This window comes from Branchiostoma belcheri, unplaced genomic scaffold (genome assembly GCF_001625305.1).
Source record: "Branchiostoma belcheri isolate BF01 breed outbred unplaced genomic scaffold, Haploidv18h27 scaffold58, whole genome shotgun sequence".
NCBI classification, from domain to species: Eukaryota; Metazoa; Chordata; class Leptocardii; order Amphioxiformes; family Branchiostomatidae; genus Branchiostoma; species Branchiostoma belcheri.
Window position 1 is genome coordinate 908,774 of NW_017804220.1, and position 22,548 is coordinate 931,321.

General features: G+C 41.4%; 2 protein-coding genes across 2 annotated transcripts; one reads left to right on the forward strand and one right to left on the reverse strand.

The window, feature by feature from the left end:
* Nucleotides 1-6,381: 6,381 nt before the first annotated feature.
* Nucleotides 6,382-12,800, reverse strand: LOC109481879 (cytochrome P450 2U1-like). Its single transcript, XM_019784509.1, has 8 exons — nt 12,553-12,800; nt 11,521-11,734; nt 10,487-10,884; nt 9,872-10,018; nt 9,045-9,143; nt 8,241-8,435; nt 7,437-7,563; nt 6,382-6,632 (listed from the first exon to the last, which is right to left on the reverse strand). The coding sequence occupies exons 1-8, from the start codon at nt 12,730-12,732 to the stop codon at nt 6,448-6,450; spliced, it is 1,545 nt and encodes a 514-aa protein (XP_019640068.1). The 5' UTR covers nt 12,733-12,800; the 3' UTR covers nt 6,382-6,447.
* A 915-nt stretch (nt 12,801-13,715) lies between these two features.
* On the forward strand, nt 13,716-20,725 carry LOC109481884 (protein lin-12-like). Its single transcript, XM_019784515.1, has 7 exons — nt 13,716-13,838; nt 14,540-14,929; nt 17,259-17,483; nt 17,930-18,049; nt 18,452-18,571; nt 19,483-19,605; nt 20,501-20,725. The coding sequence occupies exons 1-6, from the start codon at nt 13,781-13,783 to the stop codon at nt 19,593-19,595; spliced, it is 1,026 nt and encodes a 341-aa protein (XP_019640074.1). The 5' UTR covers nt 13,716-13,780; the 3' UTR covers nt 19,596-19,605; nt 20,501-20,725.
* The last annotated feature ends 1,823 nt before the right edge of the window (nt 20,726-22,548 follow it).

Consider the following 22,548-nt stretch of genomic DNA (forward strand, 5'->3'; position numbering starts at 1 on the left):
AGCGGTCTACGGATTCACCACCCGTGCGTGCGAGTACGGGCGACGTGCGTGCCCCGTACGTACCGTACGAAAAACGCACGTGTGAGTACGGCCACAGAGATCGTACGTTGTAAGCACGTACAACTCACTTACCACTTGCGCAACGTACGATGCACGCAACCGCTCACGGCCAGACGTGGCGTGCAGTCTACACTCTTACACCTTGCTAAATCGTGCGAGTGACGTGCGTCGATGCCACTCCTTCCCCACGTTTTCAGAAAAAACGTAGCAGACGTAGCCTCCAAAAAAACGTACGGACAAAAAGCACGTACGGCGAGTTGTGACCGAGGCTTAATATAGGACCCAATGACGTAGATTATCCAGGGTACGGTTTTGGATACGCGTAGAACTACAGGTGTATCAAGAACCGTGCCTGAGCATGATTCGGGACAGAACAAGTTTACGGATAAGAGGACTACAATTCAAACTTAGATCTATCACCCCCCCCCCCTATTCCCAAAGTACCAAACAGCACGTGCTTGCTCTAACTTACGTAGACTCAGTAACCAATGAGGTAGTTTATGTATAGCCCAGTTTTCCCTATCAGCAGCCGGCTTGCTCTAAGGCCACTAATACTGCCACTAATATGCGGATGTCAGTGTGGAAAAGGTCAGTAGATTACTTTAAAGAGACAATGCAAAGACGTATAAAGAGCCCTCTACCAGAGTCCCTGACATACATACGCCCACTTAATTAGCTGTGTGCCAAAAATAAAACAGAGAAAACGTTAAGACTGATGAGACCTCCGTACCAGGTACCTCTATGTACGTACGGACATCATTTTTGTTTTCTGGTGAATTTATATGTGACAGATCTTGTCAATCAATGAAAAGGTTTTTTTCCACATAATTATCTTTGCCATGTATTCAACCACTACATACTGAGACACAATTGTTGGGGCCGGGCTAGCCTCCTTTTCAGTCGTTCGGGGAGCGGTCTGGAGGGAGGGGGGGCGCCTCTTTGCAACTTGTACGATTTTCTGATCAAACGTAGATCGCATGCATTAGAAGCTCCAGTCGCCAACAGTAGAATGTTCCAGGTACGAAATTATAGGGTCGACGGCCGGAGCTTCCAATGCGTGCGAGCTACGTTTGATCAGAAAATTATGCAAGTTGCAAAGAAGCGGCGCCCCTCTTCAAAAATTTGCCGGCTCCCGGATCGCCTGCAAAGGAGGCTATGCTCTGACCCCTCGGTGCTGGCACCCAGTCGAACCGCAAGTCACCGTAGAACGTGTTATTTTCTAATATGCCGGGTCACGATGTATCGGTGTAAACAACTGCCTATAGTGCAACAAAAAGACCTTAGACCTACATAATGTTTATACTTTTTCATATCTACAGGATATGCAGAGTCCAATTTTGGACCGAAAATGCTGAATTGTCTTTGAGTACAAAGGCCTAGGTTTATCTTTAAACCAATTAAGACAGAGCACCCAATTAACGTTCCATTAAAATGCAGGTATAAAGTGACTGTCCTAAGACTAATTTCAAATTGGTAACATGGATAAAAGAACACTGAAACTGGGTAAAAAATAACTATGAAAGCGGCTACACAGTTAAGTATATTGTCAAAATGAAACTGCTGTGGGTGAGAGTTATTTTCTTACCTTGTTTTTCGTGTGTTTTTCGAGGAAAACCCTAACTGTTACTGAAGCAAAACCGGAGCCACCGGCGGATTTTACTGATGTCAAACATGCCGGTAAGAAATTTTTCTCGACGGAAGGTAACTTTGGCAAAACGTCAACTAAGATTCATTCTATTACAAGGACTTTACGGCGAAGCGAAAGCGCAGGTGTCCATACACATACAACATTTAAATATCTTGAAATTAACAAGCACGATTGATGAAGAACCCTTCATCCTATAAACATTCTGTCTTTTGTTAAAGAGCAGGCTTGCACTATATAAGAACCCAATAAATTCGGCTAACGTAAACTACCAGGCCCCATTCTGTCCCTGACTACCGTGGTGGTAACATGGGCACAGGGCTCTTGAAGACACTTTGTGTTTGTAACATATTGAAGACAGATAAGGAATTTATGTACATGTACAGTCTGTTTTACAGAAAGAAGATAGCCTCACCTTACCCAGAATATAGTAATTACACCACTGTACTGTTTTGCCAAGGTTTGGTGGTGTTATAGATTGGCCGGCAGTTACTTGAACAGTTCTAACAGAGATCCAGTCTACATGTATACTAGTGCTGCTTTCTCATACTACCAAATTGACACCACAATTGCAACCCATATTTCTAGACTCACTTACTATCCAAGCTAATTCAGTTGTGAGGTTGCCATTTTAGATATCTATAATTAGAGGCTTTGATGAAATGTTGACAAGACAGTTTGAAAAATTGAAATTTGACCACAAAGTTGGTTTTCCAGAAACTGAAAGTTGCAGATAGTATTTTCTTGATTTATGTGACTCAGTTACAGCTATCCCGATCATTCTGCATGGTTTGATATTGTTAGTTTGAAAACCAGTATAGAACAAACATTTGAATTTGTTCAAAAAGAGTGACAGTTATTATGCTAATCTGTCCCTGCCATTGTTTTCGGTGGCTGGACCGTCTAGGATGTTTATTAGTTTATGGGGATATGGGGGTCAATTCACTATTCAAGCTGCTGGAGAAGCCACAGTGGGGAGTACTTCCTTATTGCGTCGCCCTGGGCACCGAATCCTTCAGTTTAAGAACCCTTAGCTTCGGGCGCCGCAATTATGCAGTGTATAGCTTATGAAATAGTAAACATACAAAGTAGCAAGAAAAAAGTAAGCATTATAGTGATCATAGTAAACAAAGAAGCGTTGACTTTGAGTTGAAAGATAAAACGCTTGGTAGTCCTGGTGCAACCCCCCCCCCATCTGATAGTAGAATAGTCCAGCCCAAGAACCTCAATCTGGTGCTAGGAGTCCTGGAGGTAGGTCAATAAAGTATCAAGCTCCACCAACGTCCAGTGTGGGACCAGGTCTTTACAATCTAGAAGAAGAACTTGCAACAGGGATGCAAAGTTGACAAAGGGCGCTCTGTTATTATTACCATCGTCGCCATCCAAGAAACCCTGTCCAGTCAAGCAATGTCTGGAGGGGATGCAAAGGTGACAAAAGACACACCATCGTCGCCATCCAAGAAACCCTGTCGGTCACAACATATCGAAAAGTGGGTCAGGAGCGAAGTAGCAGGAACAAATAACAAATCTAGACCACCAGGTGTGGATGGACAGTTTTCACGCCGAAGAAAATGAAAACAAAAACAAACAAACACAGAATATGTAGACTGCCCAGTAAGAGACTGATTTAGTTACCCCTAATTCCTGTCAGCTGTAGTATATATATCATCAGAACTAACTTCAGTGGGTGTAGAAAACTTAAGGCTATGTTGATTTGATTATATGGATAACATCCTCTGTGAACGTCAAAATTGATGCGAGCGTGCGAATAATGAAAGCCCCCCCCCACCAATAAAAAGGTTGTCAATGCCTTCATTACGAAATCTACGGTATGGTATATATATGGCGAATAATAGAATCATTCTCATTTCTTCACATTTTCATTTCTTCACATTTTCATTTCTACACATTTTCATTTCTCCACATTTTCACTTCTCCACATATTCATTTCTCCACATTTTCATTTCTTCACATTTTCATTTCTTCACATTTTCATTTCTTCACATTTTCATTTCTTCACATTTTCATTTCTTCACATTTTCATTTCTTCACATTTTCTTCTTTTCCTTTGGAATTGATTTTGGCATTCTATCTAGACATTGGTGTCGTTCTGTAATATATCTTCGGCATATATTTGCTATTTTTTCAGTTGCTTTGTACGATTTACAGTATGGTCTAAAACTTTGTTTTGGAAACGGATGGAAATTCATTCGCGCGGATGTCATCCATATAATCAAATTGACATGGCCTAACATCAGCACTAATGACCAAGAACGTGTTTACAGCGAAAGCGATATTCACGGTATTCAAGACGGTACCAAACCAGTTAATATAGGACTGAATTTGGATAAGCTGCGCGCACCCAATGACGTAGATTATCCAGGGTACGGTTTTGGATACGCGTAGAACTACAGGTGTATCAAGAACCGTGCCTGAGCATGATTCGGGACAGAAAATGGTTATGGATAAGAGGACTACAATTCAAACTTAGACCTATCACCCCTCCCCCATTCCCAAAGTAACAAACAACACGTGCTTGCTCCAACTTACGTAGACTAACTAACGCATGAGGTAGTTTATGTATAGCCCAGCTTTCTCTGTCAGCAGCCAGCTTGCTCCAAGGCCACTAATACTGCCACTAATATACGGATGTCAGTGTGGAAAAGGTCAGTAGATTACTTTAAAGAGACAATACAAAGACGTATAAAGAGCCCTGTAGAAGAGTCCCTGACATACATACGCCCACTTAATTAGCTGTGTGCCAAAAATAAAACAGAGAAAATGTTAAGACTTATGAGACCTCCGTACCCTTGTCTACAGGTACCTTTGTGTACTTAAGGACGTCATTTTTGTTTTCTGGTAAAGTTATATGTGACAAATCTTGTCAATCAATGAAAAGGGTTTTTTTCCACGTAATTATCTTTGCCATGTATTCAACCACTGCATCGGTGAAACAAAATTGTTGGGGCCGGGCTAGCCTCCTTTTCAGGCGCTCGGGGAGCGGTCCGGGGGGAGGGGGGCGCCTCTTTGCAACTTGCACGATTTTCTGATCAAACGTAGATCGCATGCATTAGAAGCTCCAGTCGCCAACAGTAGAATGTTCCAGGTATGAAATTATAGGGTCGACGGCCGGAGCTTCTAATGCGTGCGAGCTACGTTTGATCAGAAAATCATGCAAGTTGCAAAGAAGCGGCGCCCCTCTCCAAAAAAGTTGCCGGCTTCCGGATCGCCTGCAAAGGAGGCTATGCTCTGACCCCTCGGTGCTGGCACCCAGTCGAACCGCAAGTCACCGTAGGACGCGTTATTCTCTAAAATACAGCATATGCCGGGTCACGATGCATCAGTGTTAACAACTGCCTATACTGAACAAAAAGACCTTTGACCTACATAATGTTTATACTTTTTCATATCTACAGGATATGCAGAGTCCAATTTTGTACATATTTTGTGCATTGCAAAATGACAGCGAACGATACGGCCTTTCAAACATTAGTCTTTTTTATTATTTATTTATGTTTTTATGTTCAACTGGAACATACCACAAGACGAGGTGACGACGTACCCAAGTTTTTTTTTCAGCTTATATTAATGCCGCCACCAACACAGGGGACAATACAATATTCATTTTCACTCATTTACACGAGGAAAGTCGTGTAAAGTGCTTTTCCCAAGGGCGAGCCTGCAAGGGCACACGATCGGTAGCATTTTGGGACTCGAACCCGGGACCTCTTGGTTCCGAGTAGAGCACTCTGCCGCTTCGCCACACGACCCCACTTCTTCACCTTTACAGTGATACCAAAGACCCTGGTTAATTCAGGACAATCGGGTCCCCCCCCCCAAGAAAAACAGCGACGGTGCACACATCGCAGTGGTACAAGAAATTCTAGCCCAGTTGTTACTACAGACACACACTATCCCGCGTTTCTTTTCCACTACATTTTGATACATTTTGCGTGGCGTCATGAAATCCGTTTCTTGACATTTGCAGCTTTATGACCGTGGCTACCACTTGCAATATGATAAGTGACATGATAACTGCGAAGTTTGTAAAGAAAAATAATTTCTGTTCAAGTACTGACTTGTTAAAAACGGTCAAATGTGACCAGTCGAACCGCAGACCTCTATGCCCATCTGTTCTGCGCAGCTTTCTCTTAGCTATCGTTTAAATCTCGCGCTTCTTTTCTAAGTACTAGTATTCCGAATATTCTGTGATCCCTTACATGAAAGTTCATCTGTGTTGGTACAAGTCATTATGAAATAAAGACTAAGCTTTATCTTCCAACACTTAGATTACAGAATTGGGACTTACCCAAATTTTCGGTTGACTCCATCAACCTTGTTCACGGAATGGACCCGTCTACTCTTGGAACGTGACGTCAGAGACACGTGAATGACGTAAATCAGACTTCTTTGCAAGAGGAGTAAAGGAGGCGGTCTACACAAGAGCTCACAGAGACCTGAACAGAGACGGGGGGCGACACAAGTTATCTGGCACGTATGACCCGCTACTACGGTCACGTGTCTCTGACGTCACGTTCCAAGAGTAGACGGGTCCATTCCGTGAACAAGGTTGATGGAGTCATCCGAAAATTTGGGTAAGTCCCAATTCTGTAATCTAAGTGTTGGAAGTTAAAGCTTACTAACTTTATTTCATAATTCTGTGATCCTGTCAATAGTGAAAATCATTCTGTTATTGGCAGGATAATAGCTCTTCCCTATCTCTTTACACTGAATGCCTTAGTCTACTGTCGTGGAACGGCGCACAGGTCGTAAGGACGAGGGGCGTTCACTAGGGCTGCCATGGTTCCGCGCGTGGGTAGGGTAGTGACGCCCTCTGGCGAACTGAATGTAAAATGCTGCATCAGGAAGACGAAGAGCAGGAAAACCTCCATCTTGGCCAGCTGTTCGCCTAGACACACTCGAGGACCTGAAGTATATAAAAGACCAAACCAGTGAAAATAACGTGGAAGATGCTAATCTTCCAGCGGATGTAGAACTATGGTTAGCTCCATAAGATGAAGTCAAAACGCCACAACAAGACATACAACAAGTCGAAACTATTTGTTTTGAATTTGAGATTATAAAGGGTTCTAGGCAAGTAAAGACAGAATGCTCTTGTCTTGAAGACGCGTTTGTGGCTAATACATAATTACTCAACTATGCATGGATGTACAGAAAGTGCAAAAAAAGTACGAATTGAAGCAATAAAAGTGAAAAGGGGCGCCACGAACGAAATATGAAGCAAGACACAATTAATACTATATCACCGATAGCACGAAATACAATCAATGAGAGTTGGGGAAAGGACTAAGATACACAAAACTCAACAGTACGCCATTTTAACCTCCCTGATGAGACTAGGCAAATGCGTTCAGACAAAAAGAATGCTGGGCACCAAAGGTGAAGAAACCCAAATGGCAGAGCTCCCAATAGCTTTGGAAAGAGGCTAGAACTACGTATTGCCGCGGATGGGCAGCCTCTAAAAGGTTAAGGCTTCGGGGGGGGGCAGCTGGAAAGAGTAGAAATTGGTCAAATAAATAGATGCCATACCAGCGGAGGTGGTTAGGTTGCAGCAAACTGTATACTATCTAGCCGACCAACTCCCCTTGCATGTTATTTTTCTAGGTGACCAATTTCTACTATTTCCAGTCGCCTCCTGAAGTCTGGTAGATGCTAGCGGATGGGAGCTCTGCCGTGGGAGAACGCACCCGCGCTTACTGACAGAACTTACCGACAGAAAACGGGATGAGCGCCTCGTGCTTGAAGAAGTTCCCGTGCCGATCCAGGAACCTGTCGGGGTTGAACTTGTCTGGTTCCGGGAAGAGTTGGGGGTCCATGTGCACGGACCACAGGTTCACCTGGAACATACACAACACGGCAAATAATTACCTAATCACACAATAATTTACCGAAGACGTTAACCCTGGGTGGATTTCTTCTCTAGTAGTACTCGTATACCTAGGCCAGTATATATGCACTCTACGCAAAAGGCATTGCATATTGTCTCAGACACAAACTTTTAAAGGCACCCAATGCAATTTCAGGGTGGAAAAACTGGAAATATTCTGAATAAGGCAATATGTCAATATTTCTGTATGATACTGACACATACTACCCACATTAGCACTTTTGAATCAGTATTTCATACTTTGGGCATAAAAAAACTACAAGAACAAGTCTCAAGATGAGTTCTTTGTTTTCTGGGTGATACCATAAAATCAGCCCCAGGTCCTTCCTGTTACCGTTTTTCGTCAGAATTTTCGTTATTTCTGTTCCATGAATGTTGACAAACATTGGGACAGTGTTCTTTTAACTTTAACAACGTCTGCTAGGAGGAAACCCTGTCAGCGCACACCTATAAAAGCTAACTAGATTAATGACCTGTTCCACAAGTCCATCAAGATAGGGGTGTTTTCTGAAATATTACATGACCTATAAAAACTGATACGGTGCGAGAAAACAACATACGACATATGCCAAAACATATACTAATGCAGCAACCCTTTTCACACTCCTACAAATATGGATATCTTACCAAGATGTTGGCACCTGCTGGAATGGTGTAACCGTTGAGAGCGGTATCTCTGGTTAAAGAATGGGGAACGCTGAGAGGTAACACGGTGTTAATACGCTGCACTTCCGCTAGGGTCGCTGTTGTGTAGGGCATCTTTTCCCGGAGGGCGTAAGAAGGAACAGCCTGTCCGAGAACGGCGTCGATTTCTCGGTGAACCTGTTTGGGAATAAGATGCATATATTTCTAAAACGGGCTTTTCTTGGTTTGAAGTTAGAGTGTTGGTTGCGTCCGAACAACACTAAGCGTGTTCTTTTTGGATAACAACGAGCAGATTCAAACATTCTATAAACATTTCTTGTTTGACGTCGCTTCATCCATATCAATTTCTAATTATTAGTATTGTTTGATGTCTTAAAGTCAGTATCAGTTTGAGTATCAGCAGAGGCTGTTCCATTATATTTTATATTACTCAGTAATTTCCTTCAATTATTTACAAATGTATCTACATGTAAGGAGATCTTAACCGGCTTGAAGAAGAGACAGTCTCGAAAGTTCCCCAGAGTAGCTGAACTTTTGTTGTGTGTTTCTGTATAAATATTTTGTCAAAAGTACAAGTGTATTGTTTTCTTCAATCACTAATCATATTCCGCAATTACTTATAATTTCTATTGTTGTCATACCATTATAATATTTGAAACGTTGGCCTTGTATCGGAACCACTGCGTTTCTAATTCTGTTGACAGCTCCTCTCAGATTTCAAATCTATAAATACGAGTAAATCTGAAGTTCACGAAAGGCCGATAAAAAAAAAAAAACTAAACTTGCCTTTTCCTGTATATCAGGATACAGCAGCATGTAGAGCAGGACCCAGTGCATGGTGGTAGCGGTGGTCTCTGTACCGGCCAGGAATAGGTCCAGTACCAGCTGTAGATTATGATTATTAGATCATATTATAGAAACGATGTATGATTTCATGGAAGAAGCTATTGACGCAAAAAAAAAGCACAGATGCTACCGTATGGTTAACTACAAAATAGTAGAGTAGAATTACGTACTGTATGAAATCCATTATATATTAATGCACATATTTAGCCATTTGTTTAGAGAATGCAGCCTTACAGAATTACGTATTAGAAATTCTTATCTTTTTCTAGAAAACGCCATAGACATCAAAAAGTGCACGTTTAATTAATTGCCTCACATCTATAGTCTCCACCAGACTTCGTTTGCGGGGTGAATAAATCGTAGAAATCGGCCTAAAAAGGGTATTAATTGGCCAGAGAAGGTAGCCGGCCAGAGAAGCTCCAGGGCCCCGCCAATTAATACTCTTTTTACGCCGATTTCTACGATTTATTCACCCCGCAAAAGAAGTCTGGTAAAGACTAACCCCTTCTACGTGTCCAACCAAAGTGTCGGCCCACTCTTGACAACATTGTTAAATTTTTGCCACATTATCAATATAAGTTTTGAACCTGTTAAATCTGTTGGCATTGTCCGCTTGTATCAACCAAACAATTCAAACTTATATATTTTTTCTTTAAAACGTCTTTCAACAACCCAGTCATGATATAATGGAGTACAATGGAGTGTTTCGACTATCGCTGATTTGATGAAACAACTGATAATAATTACACCCATGTCAACAGACCGACCTCCTGTAGCTGTTCCTTCGTGAAACTGGACTGCGCATGCTCTCCTCTGGTGCACCGCTGTTCCAACAGGAAGGCATCGATGAAGTCCCGGATGTTGTTAGGGTCAAAGGTCACCCTGTGCTGCTCGATCTGTTCCCCACAGAACTCCTGGAGGTCCAAGAACACAGTATAAACGGGAGACCCCGGGGGTTTATATATGGCGCGAGTAAAGAAAATAGCACAGCGAATATGCTTGCAGACTTGGTGAGTCATGTGAGCGTCAGCCAGTTGTAAATTGTGCTGTGTGTGTATCGGGTTTGAGACTGTACGATTTGAAATTGTGAAGGGTTTGCATATAGAAATGCGCCGTATTACGAATAAGCAACTGGCTTTCAGGGTGGGTTGGCTGCGGTTCAGTTTGTTCAAATTGTACGTCACAAGCAGATACGCCGACAGAATCTTTTCTTTCGCTAGCTAGGTAATTTATCCTTTGTACCTTCTACTCATGAAACATATTCAATTTTCATATTTGTGAAGTGCACCCAACTATAATTTTTACCGCGTCGAAGTAAGTCATCTTGGAATCCTTAACTATAAATAAATGCCCCTAGAGCGAAAACTGTGCTCTACTAGTACCTGAAGTCTGGGAAAGTTTCTCGCTATCTTCTCATGTTCCGGAGACCCGAACGGAAGGTGTCGAAACACGGGGTGGATGTTGATGAGAATGTCCTTGCCAGGAGTAGCGTTCGCCAGCTCGCTTATGAGATGGCCGAGCCGCAAAAACTCGGAGTCGCCATATTCAAACCGCTTCCCGAAGACGATGGAACAGATGATGTTAGATGCAGCGTTTTGTAACATGTGTTTGATGTTGAAAGGTTGACCGTCTTTTGCTACAAGTTCCCGACTAAGCGCTGCGGCCTCGTCGCAAATCTTCCCCTCCAGGCTCCGCTTACCCACGCCGAAGTCTCGGAGGGTCTTCATGGTAAATTTCCGCTGATGCTTCCAGTCCGGCCCGTAGTCGGCGAACAGTATACCTGAAAATAAAATGCGCTGTTTATTCACATTGATGACAGAAAGATGTCATTATGCACATTATATAAAATTCCAAACAAATCATTCTTGAACGTCAATTTGGTAACTTTTGTCGAAATAGAACATTCTTGGATTAAGGTTATTGTGTGACCATTTACTATATAGATATATTTCTTACACAATAATCTAGAAGAACAAAGGGTTTTCATTAGAAAAATATGGCAACCATATGTAGGAAGCTTACATAAATGGCAGCATTTTTTAGACATCTGTATGTGATTTGTGTATCTGTACTTGTTTTTATATTGTCCCTGTTTTAATATGGGCCTCCGGCCTGAAGCATAGAATATAATAAATAAATATTAGCCTCCTTTGCAGACTGTACATGTTAGGCGGTGAATTGAAACCGGGTGAAGGCAAAACCGTTCCTCCGCGGCAAAACTTGCATGGCTCCCCGAATGAAAATTAACAATGCCGCCCCACAAGTCTGCGATGGAGGCTTTGAATATTATAATATGATGATAGTATCCAGAAGGCTAATGGATCATACTTCAAATCAATTGAAAGAAAAATATAATATATAGGTGGTAATCAAGTTTATCGTGATACAAAAATGCATTAAAGATGTTGATCATTGCCTTTAGTTGTATCTCCAGACGTCCCATCCCCACGTAGATCCACCAGTACAGGAGGAGCCTTCCTACTGGAGAAGTCTGCCGCCCTCTTCACCAGGACGTCCCTGATTGGCTGATACCCGCTGATGACGACATTCAGATCTCGGGCGTTCCAGAAAGTCATGACGTCACCGTACTGCCTGGCTAGGTCGGTAATGGTGTTGGGAAGGAAGTCCGTCTGGTCGTGATGAAGTTGGCAATATCAAAGTTAGGGGAAAATCTTTTTAATATCTTTAAGTCGGGACATTTTAAAAGTCACAGATGAGATGAAAAAGAATGGTATTGTCCTGAGTGTTTTCAGTCTGGTTCGTTGCCAATAGAAGTTGGCAAAAAGTACATTTCAAAGTCTGAAACATTTCACATCACCCACAGAGTGAGATGGAAAAGAATTGCATTACAAGTTACAAGGTACAGTAAGCAAATATATATAGTGTATATATATATATATATAGTATATATATATATATATATATATATATATATATATATATATATATNTATNTATATATATATATATATATATATCATATAATATTATAAAGCTATGGTTCTCGAGACTATGATTTGTTTGTTTGTTAAGACCACGTGTTTTCAGCCCAAGGCATCTCAAGCTGTTGACGTGCCGGATAATAATACGTACTTCCCACCAATATAATGGTTCTTCAAACTCAGTTATACCCCTTGCCCTTTTCCGAGTGTAATCGGCCGTTTTAAATTCAACGTAGAGCGTAATTGGCGCATTTTGCGTAGAGCGTATTCGCCGTTTTAAGTCTATGTAATGCGTTGCAGCCAATTGGAATTTATCGTAAAGCGTAATCGAGAGGTTTCCGAATTCAGCGTAGAGCGTTGTCGGGACCCCCCCCCCCCTTGCAGGCTCCCATTATGCTGTGATAACATGCTGTAAGATAATCAAATGCAAGAAATCAAAGGTCGACATAACTGAAACATTATCTGGGTATTATTGTATGCAAGTATCGTTGGTGCCTCAAAACTGACCTTTGCCGTCATAAACAGCGGGATGTTCCCCAGGACGGGCCAGGTCCGGGGTCCAGGCGGGAGGTTCCGGGGACTCTGCAGGCACCAATACGCCAGCAGACAGGCACAGGCCGCCACCAGGACGGTAGAAGTGTCCACGTGCTGACGAACAGCCGCCAGGATCTCCGTTAGGAACGGCATGTTGTAAGTTTGTCTTTCAGACGTAGGTGTAGGTCTGAGCTGACACTTCCGTATCGTGGTGACCTTTGTCCTTTGGGCTGCTAAATGTTGTCCCTGGACAGAGGTCATAGTTCGCCATAGGATCGGACGATTTACCTGTTAAACGAACTTGGCCTTGAATTTTTTTCGTTTATACGATAAAACTAGTCAAGATGTGAAACTTTGCCAAATTGTATTCCACAAATCCAAACGGTTGCTGAGATTTCGGCAACTTTGCACTACACAATTCGGCACCTGTTGTAGGGCTAGGTCCCGTACAAGGCCCTAATGACGGGCCATTTAATGGTCTACTTATCAGGTCAAATTTACTATTCCGGCCGACTTTTTCTGGCTAGCGGGTATCATTGTTGTATCCTCTCACGTTCTGAGTGATTTGTAGTTAGTGTAAGCCGTTTTTAGGGCAGAAAAGGGGGGGGGGGGGGGTACGCGTTCCCGGGCCAGTGGGGAACTCCCATAGTAAAGCATAGGGGACGGTGCTACTTCGGGGTTCGCCCATAAATACTGTGTTGCGCGGCCTTAATGCTTCTATCCAATATGAAGGAAAGAAAGTGACTTTCGGGAGTGTTATTTTATGTCAAAGACGTTTAACTAGTCATAAGGCATAGGTTAAAGAAGTACATGTGTGTGTTGATATTGGCGATTATAAAAGAATAATTAGCCATATCCAATATATCAAAAGCAAATTTACACATTTCTTTAAAGAGCATTATCAAAGTCTTGTTTTACAGCAGACGTAATTTCAGCAGATATTAGGATACCTATCTAAGTAGTCCATTTTTTAACTGCGCGCCAATTGCTGCCGAGTTATTGATTAGATTATGCTCCGACGATCGGTGAGAATGGGCAGCTGTGAGGCGACAAAGTTTAAAGTTGACACACTCCTGTTTTAGGTGAGAACATAACATCTGGCACTGATAAAAAGAATCAATTTTGAATACGACTTATCATAAAAGGAGGCCCATACAGTTACTTCTGCATTTTAAGCTTCAAACGGTGACAGCTGTACATCATGATGAGAAGTGTGCTCATCTTCGGGGTTTTGGCTGTGTCTTTCGTATCATGTGAAGGTAAGTAATAAGCACTCTCAACCGTCAATCTAATCTATGTTTATTGAGATTTAGTACATGGTGTAGAAGGATTGGCATAGTAGGTGACTATAACCTCTTCAAGATGTCAACCCCGAGACCAGACTGTAAGGTTTGAACCACTCACACCGGGAAGGACCCCCGTGATCTTTACGAAAAGTCTGGTAAACCAAATCCACCAATATGGTTTCTCGACAGGATCAATGAGGTCATGTATTCAATTGCAAGTTACAGCAAGTTTCAAAAGAACATATATTGGTGGTGCCAGATGACTACATTGTATGATACATTACGTAAGAATGTAAGCGACAATGCGTCTTCCTTTCTGCAAGTTGGTGACTTTATTTGTAGCATCTTCCTGTGACAATGAATCGGTTTTACTTCATGGAGATCATTCAAAACTAGTTTGTCACTCGTATAGGATATGTAACATATGGTAGTCATAGAATTAAAAGCGCCAACACTTCCACCGGAAGTCGAGGTACGTGTACCGTGATATCATGTATTAAGTTCAGAAATTTTCTTTTAAATTTTTCCTGCTCCATTACATGGACAAAAATGTAATATTTCTCTTGCACTTATTCCCGTAAGTATCATGTTATTGTACGCATTGCCGTACTGTTATCCGCGCAAATCATGGATATCCTAACATTCTCAGTTATATTATATATTTTGTTCTGCAGGTGAAGAAGCCTACTTGGCATCCTATCAGGGATGGGACTACTACAAAGTACGTGCTTCAGGGACGATGACGTCAGCTAACATCAAGATCACGTGTGAAGCGGCTGGGTACGTCATGCCCTGTCCTCAAGAACCAACGTGTCAGTATACGCCCTCTACCTGTACAGACACAGGCCTAGTGGGTATAAGATGCGGTGGCCACCTAATGGACGAAATCTCCCAGGTTCTAAGTGGACAGAATCCGATCTATTGCCCTGCAATGGAGGGCATATTTACATGCTTCCATTCCAGTTCGTACGCAGGTGACGCTATCGGTGTCCAGCCAATCACCAGCCCAGGTAATTGGTTCGAAGGCGCAGACTACAGCAACCAGTTCGCCTTCTGTGCAAAGGGTGAGTAGTTTTATGGCCATTTAACAACCGGCCGCATCATCACAATGCAATAGATGTTTCGCCTCATTCTCATACACTCTCTCTATATATATATAAACAGCCTTTAACCCTATTCAATTTTCCTATTAATACGTGATTAATACTATAGAATTGATACGCGCAATATTGACATTGATATTGACTTTTAATCGATTCAGATTTTAAGCGTTTTAAATCTAATACTGTGTTATTTCATATCATCTAATACTGTGTTATTTTAATGCGTTGTTTTAATGTGTATTTGTGTTAGTGAGCTGTAATTCTGAACGTCTTACACCAATTCAGCCACGCATGTGGCTGCAAACTGTGGACAATTTTAAAGTTGACAATAAACCATTATTACTATTATGTATCTCACCCAATTGCTACTAAGACACGTGACTTTTACATAGACTTTATTTTTACAACAGTTTTATTTGTAACCGCGTTTATTTTACGGTATTATTCTTTCTTCAGATATTGACGAGTGCGCTTCGGATCCTTGTCACAATGGCGGTACCTGTGTGGACGGAGTCAACTCCTACACCTGTCAGTGTGGGCCTCTATTTACTGGACATAAATGTGAAAATGGTAGGTGAGCACCGTTTTACAGTGTTAAAAATACCTTTTACTACGTGTTCAGCAGATGTTTCACCTTTCCTACTTCATGCTGGTCTTACTAATTGCTGTTCATCATTACGTATTTTTATCTTTATGCGCAATTTTTCATACAGTAGCCTATTGCCATTCCTTGTTATGACCTCTACCTACCTCTTATATAAAAAGTTTAGAACTAAAGCTCTCCGGGCCTCTTTCAAACTCAAATCATTATTACCATCCAATCACAACCCGTCTATCACTCTTGCACTAGAACTCTTTAATAGTCTGGTTAAACCAATCTTACTCTACTGTGGGGAAGTGTTGGGCTCTAATATTCAATCTAGGGACTTAGTTTTTAAAGGAATAGTAGAATCTCCAAATGAAAATTTACGTGATATATTATCTAATATTCTATACCCGATAATAGGATCACAAATAAATATCCTCAAGACAAACCGTATGGGGAAGAAAACTGACCATCCACCCAACCGCCCTATACTCGTCCGTCTTAGGAAATACAGTGATAAACAAAACATTATACAAAATTCAAACCAAATAGCAAGCCAAAACATATTTATAGAACAACCCTCAGTTTCATACGAAGTTCCAGATTTAGAACATGTTCTCTTAAACTATTATAAAATACTGCTCCGTGTTCCCAGAAGCTCCGTCAATGCCGCCGTAAGGGGAGAATTAGGAGCGTTTCCATTATACATTGATACACAAACCCACCTTATTAAATACTGGCTCCGACTACACAACCTCCCTAACGATAGAATAGTTAAGAAAGCTTACGATATTGCTGTGGAACAAGAACACGACTGGGCCGTTCATGTGCAAGACATGTTATGTAAACACGGTTTCCAAAATGTTTGGCTAAACCCAGTAGTTAACGCCAAACATTTTGGAAACGTGTTCAAAGAACGGCTCAAAGACACGTTTGTTTCTGGCTGGAGGCAAAATATCAGAAATTACAGCAAACTGAAAACCTACTCCAAAGTCAAATCTGACTTCGTTTTTGAGAAATATCTTTCACTAATACAAAACAAATCTTTCGCCGCTAATATAACCAAAATACGAATTAGTTCACACTGTTTAGAAATAGAAAAGGGACGCCATAACAATGTACCAGCCACTCACAGATGTTGTCCTATTTGCAAAGATATTGTAGAAGATGAATTGCATTTTATGTTAACATGTCCAGCTTACAATGAAGAAAGACAAACACTTATGAACTCTATCACCAACAGCACAAGTATTACATTACCTAAGACAGTCTCAGATACCTTTACTTTTCTTATGTCATGCCCCGATGCAATCTCACCATATATAGGCCAATATATTTCTAACGCCTTAGTTAAAAAGAAAACAAATGTCATTTCCGTAAACAAGTCAACTGATTGCTTACACATAACAATAGGAATCAACTATATATATATATATATATCCATTATACTAGTAATACTTAAGTATAGGACAGAGTAGTATTTAGTTGTAGATTTACAGAACCCCTGTATAATGTTTGCCATTCCTTTTGTATACTAGTACGATGTAACTTAAGTTCGATTCATATACAGCATGAATGTAGTACTCTTTTACGCATTAGTTTAGATTTTAGATTTGTACTTAGTACCGCTAATTGCCATACGATGTATCCGTACATTAGTTGTGCAATAAACTTTGACTTGACTTGACTTGACTCTTATACCAGTTCTGAACGCTGACAAGTGCTTCCAACTGTCAGAGGAGCCCAAAGCCCACCAGGCTGCCGAGGGACAGTGTGTTACTCTGGGTGGAACTCTGGCCGGAGTGAAGACCGTGGCTGAACAGGAGTTCCTGGCTGACCAGGTCCGGCTGGGGACGGACGTGTCCCACTGGGTCGGTCTCAAAAACGGACAGGAACACTTCTTATACACCGACCTATCCACCATGAGCTGTAGGTTTGAAAATTTCACTTTATTTATACGGCATAGCAGGGTGCTATTAGCGGTGATCGATGTTGGCTTGTCTGCTTGCTTGGTTGCCGGTTGGTTGGTTCGTTGACTGGTTGGTTAGTTGATTGCTTGTTTGGTTTGTTGACTGGTTGATTGATTGGTTTGATCGATTGATTGGTTGACTTGTTGCTTGGCTGGCTGGCTGGCTGGCTGGCTGGCTGGCTGGCTGGCTGGTTGGTTGGTTGGTTGGTTGGTTGGTTGGTTGGTTGGTTGGTTGGTTGGTTGGTTGGTTGGTTGGTTGGTTGGTTGGTTGGTTGGTTACCCGTTGGTTGATTGGTCGATCGTTGGATTGGTCATTCGGTGTTCCGATCCAATGGACATCATACGCGACATCTATTGAATTGCAAAACGCATTAGCATCTACCCTCTACACTGTATCGTTCCCCAGCTAACCTACGCTGGATGTCCGGAAAGCCTGAACACCTGTGTGCGCTGCTGGATAAGAACGGGAACTATGACCTGAACGCGGACTTCTGTACGGAACAGTACAACTACGTCTGCGAGTCAGGTGAGTCATGGAGTTTGATCCAAAGTTAGTTTGATAAATTGAACTCCAAGCAGTTAGAAAATCTTTTTTCTAATTTCTAAAATTTTGTCATTATGATGAATTCCCCTATTGGACGGATAATCTTGAAAAATCAGATCAAATAATTGACACTTGTACTTTATCTAATGATTTGGTATGTTGAAAATATCTTAAACTTATCTGTTTATATTTGTATGAATGACCAATGTGCATGAACATCAAGACAAATTCCTTTAAATATAAAATTTCAAAGCAATTCCTTTCGTACCACCGTTCTCAAACGACTAGTTTACGCTGTTATGTGACACTTTATTACCCAAATGTATATACTACAATATGCCCTTTCCTTCACTACATGTTTATACTACAATATGACATTTCCAGATGTCGTCACCTGCAAGCAAAACGTCTGTCTGAACGGAGGAAACTGTACCTCCTGCTTCAACGAGACTTACGCCTACTGCGACTGCGCACCAGGGTTTGTGGGGAACCGCTGTGAGATCAGTAAGTATACGTAGCCAAATTTCTACATACTAAGCAATGATCTACGTAATTTTCAGTATAATACAGTGTATTTAGATATCTAAAAGAATGACAATTACTTAGTTTTTCTTAATCAAAAGGTTTGTTACCGATATCGTTTTTGTCCTTGGTGCTGAACAAGAAGTCATCTGTACTTTCTTTCTAATTTTTTTTTACACTGTCATAATTTGTCTCTTCAAAAATTTTGTCTTCCCAGATATTGACGAGTGTTCCTCGGATCCGTGCCACAATGGCGGTACCTGTGTGGACGGAGTCAACTCCTACACCTGTCAGTGTGTGCCTGGTTTCGTCGGAGACGACTGTGAGAACGGTACGGACTAGTATAATTTCTGTCCACCGGTGTCACAGCTAGTGATCTCGCCCTCCCGTGATTTCGCCTTCCCCGGGGCCCTCACTAGCGATTTCGCCCCCACCGGGAGGGCGAACTCGCTGGGGGGCGAGATTGCTGTGACACCGGCACCATTCAAGTTGAAATTTATAAACCAGTTAGCCTCATATTTACTTCTCTTTCTTATCGTGAGCTGGTGTGTTAGGTAAAAGGACGGTTATACCGAGTACATAGTTACAGAAAGGACGGTTGGGCGGTAGTTCTCAAATGTATTCTTTTGTTTTCATTTGTATCAGATGTTGACCTCTGCATCAACAACCCCTGTCCTCCCAACTGGGGCTGCCATGACCTCGGCCACTACTTCATCTGCAACGGTGAGCACAGAGGAAATGTTGTTACACAGCAGTAGATATAATATATGTAATGTAACACATGAAACCAACAGCCAGCAAGATGGACATACTGATCTGAGTACACAACAGTTGTTGAGGTAAAAACTGCAAGGCTTTCAATCAATAACTGTTGCTATCTTATTCCTCCGCAGGTTACGGGCGTGCAGACGCAGACCTGTACCGCTGTGAGAGTTTCTCCTGTCCGTACGGCTGGTCCTGTCAGGACAGGGGACAGCTCTCCTTCATGTGTGGCGCACATGTCTAGAGTCCTACACGTGAGTAAATCTAAAATGGCTTATAGTTCACATACACCGTAGTACGATGTACCTACATTAAGATGCCTTATGATTTACAAACATCACACGATGCGCCTACGATTTTTTTGCGATGTATCGTCGTACATCATAGGTGTAAGGGGAAAACGAGTTCGATCGTTTTTCATCCGTAAATAATTTCATCAGGTTGGTAAACGAATGAATAGCAAAGTTCTTTGATCACAACCATTTATTTTTTACAAGCCGATGTTTCGATGACCGTCTGTCATCTTCATCAGGGCAATTCTGTCTGGTTTGCTGTGCACTGACGCTAGATGTTACTTGGTGCATAGTGCACTAAAGGTGCTACTGTTGGTAAGTAAAAGTAACAGTGCACTGTGAAGTGTGAACCAAGTAACACCTTTAGTGCACAATGCACCAAGTAACATCTAGCGCCAGTGCACAGCATGCAAACCAGACAGAATTGCCCTGATGAAGATGACAGGCGGTCATCCAAACGTCGGCTCGTAAACAATAAATGGTTGTGATCAAAGAACTTTGCTATTCATGAGTGCGATCGTTGTTTGCCTTCAAATCTACGACGTACGACATTGCAGGTGTATAGTACTATGTATTAAACCGGGGCTTAGTCACAACTTTAATATATTCGAAAGCAAATGGGCGAAGGCAATTCAAAACAAAACTTGGTCAACGCGCATTTTTTCGACCTATTACTCTTCTTTCATGATATTAGATTTATATAAATCTGCAATCTAGCTAGAGACTAAATCATATCATATTTAGATATGAAATATTAAATAGGTACCTTGCTCTTATTGATGATATCTTTGTAGCTTTTTATTGCCATCTTGGAATCTGACGATGCCAAAGGTCTCATGTTCCTTTGTCCATACAGGGACCTCGCATGGAGAAATGAGAACTTCAGAAGAGTCGCCTCCAATGGCCGCACCGAACTCTTCCTTTAGTATCTCTTCTGCCTAATACTGCGCTGTTGGTACGGCACGTAGATATAGCGGATGATAATAAAAGGCTTAAACCCAATTTTTATTTCATTTGTAATGTTTGTGCTTCGGTGATTCCTGTGTTGTTACTTACAGACATGTTAGCCTTGAGCCACCGTAAACATAACAGATTTCTGTCGCGGAGGTAACAGTGATCTAATGTTGGAAGAATTTTCGAATTCGAACATATTATTACAATCCAGCCAATCAGAAAAGCTGCAAAAAATGTGCATTTTGGGATCCGGTTGACCTGAAATTCGATACCTTGGCCAATTGTCCACAGAATGTCGTTTCTGTTTTTAACATACTTGTACACCACTTTATCGAGTTCTGTTAGTTCATTAGTGACGCCGAAGAAGAGTGGTGGATGTCACTCGAAACGTCCGGATGTTACGAGTAATTATCTCCGTAATTTATCCAGTAGTAGAGTTTAAATTTCCTATGCATTGTTTACCTGGATGTCTAACATTCATCAACGTACACCACTTTAAAATTGGGTAAAATGGGGCTTTAGGCTATTTTCAGACAAATAATGTACAATGTACAAATAAACTACAATTTTGATGTCGTTATGACTTATTATGACGTCATTAATGTGATTTTATTGGCCAAAACCGTCTAGATACATGTAGTTTATTCCCTGAAAACTAAATGGTATACAACATAACTTCACCAAAAGTGTTTATGACAGAATATTAGGGTGTACTACGTCTTATGTTTCTTATAGCAACCCCGGTGACGTCATAAGATGACGTCATGCATGTTTAAGCTATCTGCTATCTTGGATCATCAATCTTGAATTTTCAAAAATAGTTGTTGTTTTTTTTCAGGATAAAGCCTAAAATAAATTAAAATACATTGTAAACAGACTAAAGTCGTTCATATGAACCTTTTCCGTAAAAAGAAATGGACGTATTGATGACATTTTAAGGAAAAAAACTGTATATACGTATTCTAATGATATGGTCCGCCATCTTGTATTCTGGCCAATGACTTCATAAAATTAGCATAAATTATGCATTTTTAATGATAAAATTTACATAAAATTATATGGGATGTTATTAATATTAGAAACCATATGTAACTTTACATAAAACCCATACAATTCTATTCTTGAAACGAAAATTACCAAATTTAGCAAAAAATGCCTGTCAGAAACCCGTTGCCATGGCAACACAAAAAATATTATCTTATTCCAATGACACACAATTGTTGCCAACAGTATTATAGGAAAAGTCATTAAGTTTGATCGTTCTAGCGCCAGCTGTTCAGACTGACACTTTTAGCCCCCTCTCCGGTCTAGATAGGGTTAAGGTTTTCCACCACTATGAGTAGCCAAGTGTTGGTCTCAATTTAACTTATATGCAGCAGAAAAGTCGCACTAGTTACATTTGTAGGGTTTTTCTCCTGTATGTTTTGTCATATGCCTGGATAGGTAAGACTTTTGAGATGTTCTAAACCCGCACTTCTCACACATGTAGGGTTTTTCACCTGTATGTTTTCTCATGTGGAGGGTTAGGTTATACTTATTTATCGTTCTGTATTCGCACTCCCCACACATGTAGGGTTTGTCTCCAGTGTGTTTAGTCATATGCTTGACCAAATACCTTTTTTGCGAAGCAGAATAGTCACACTGGTCACACTTGAAGGATTTTTCACCATTATGTGCAGCCATGTGCTCGTCTAAAGCCCATTTGCGTGCAGCAGAATAGTCACACTGGTCACACATGTAGGGTTTCTCTCCCGAATGTTTTCTCATGTGCACGGTTAGGTCAGACCTGGTAGCAGTCCTGTACTCACACTCCCCACACATGTAAGGTTTGTCTCCGGTGTGTTTAGGCATGTGTCTGTCCAAATACCTTTTTTGCGAAGCAGAATAGTCACACTGGTCACACTTGAAGGATTTGATACCATTATGAGTAGCCACGTGTGAGTCTAAAGT

Bases quoted from the DNA above. Each gene is read 5' to 3' on its own strand.
- LOC109481879 (XM_019784509.1), bottom strand. From the start codon at position 12,732: ATGCCGTTCCTAACGGAGATCCTGGCGGCTGTTCGTCAGCACGTGGAC. The intron at 10,019-10,486 runs GTACTAGTAGAG...TTGGACCTCCAG, and splicing joins GAAACTTTCCCAGACTTCAG to GAGTTCTGTGGGGAACAGAT. The intron at 6,633-7,436 runs GTAAGTTCTGTC...TATATACTTCAG, and splicing joins GCTCATCCCGTTTTCTGTCG to GTCCTCGAGTGTGTCTAGGC.
- LOC109481884 (XM_019784515.1), top strand. From the start codon at position 13,781: ATGATGAGAAGTGTGCTCATCTTCGGGGTTTTGGCTGTGTCTTTCGTA. The intron at 13,839-14,539 runs GTAAGTAATAAG...TTTGTTCTGCAG, and splicing joins GTCTTTCGTATCATGTGAAG to GTGAAGAAGCCTACTTGGCA. The intron at 14,930-17,258 runs GTGAGTAGTTTT...CTCTTATACCAG, and splicing joins GTTCGCCTTCTGTGCAAAGG to TTCTGAACGCTGACAAGTGC.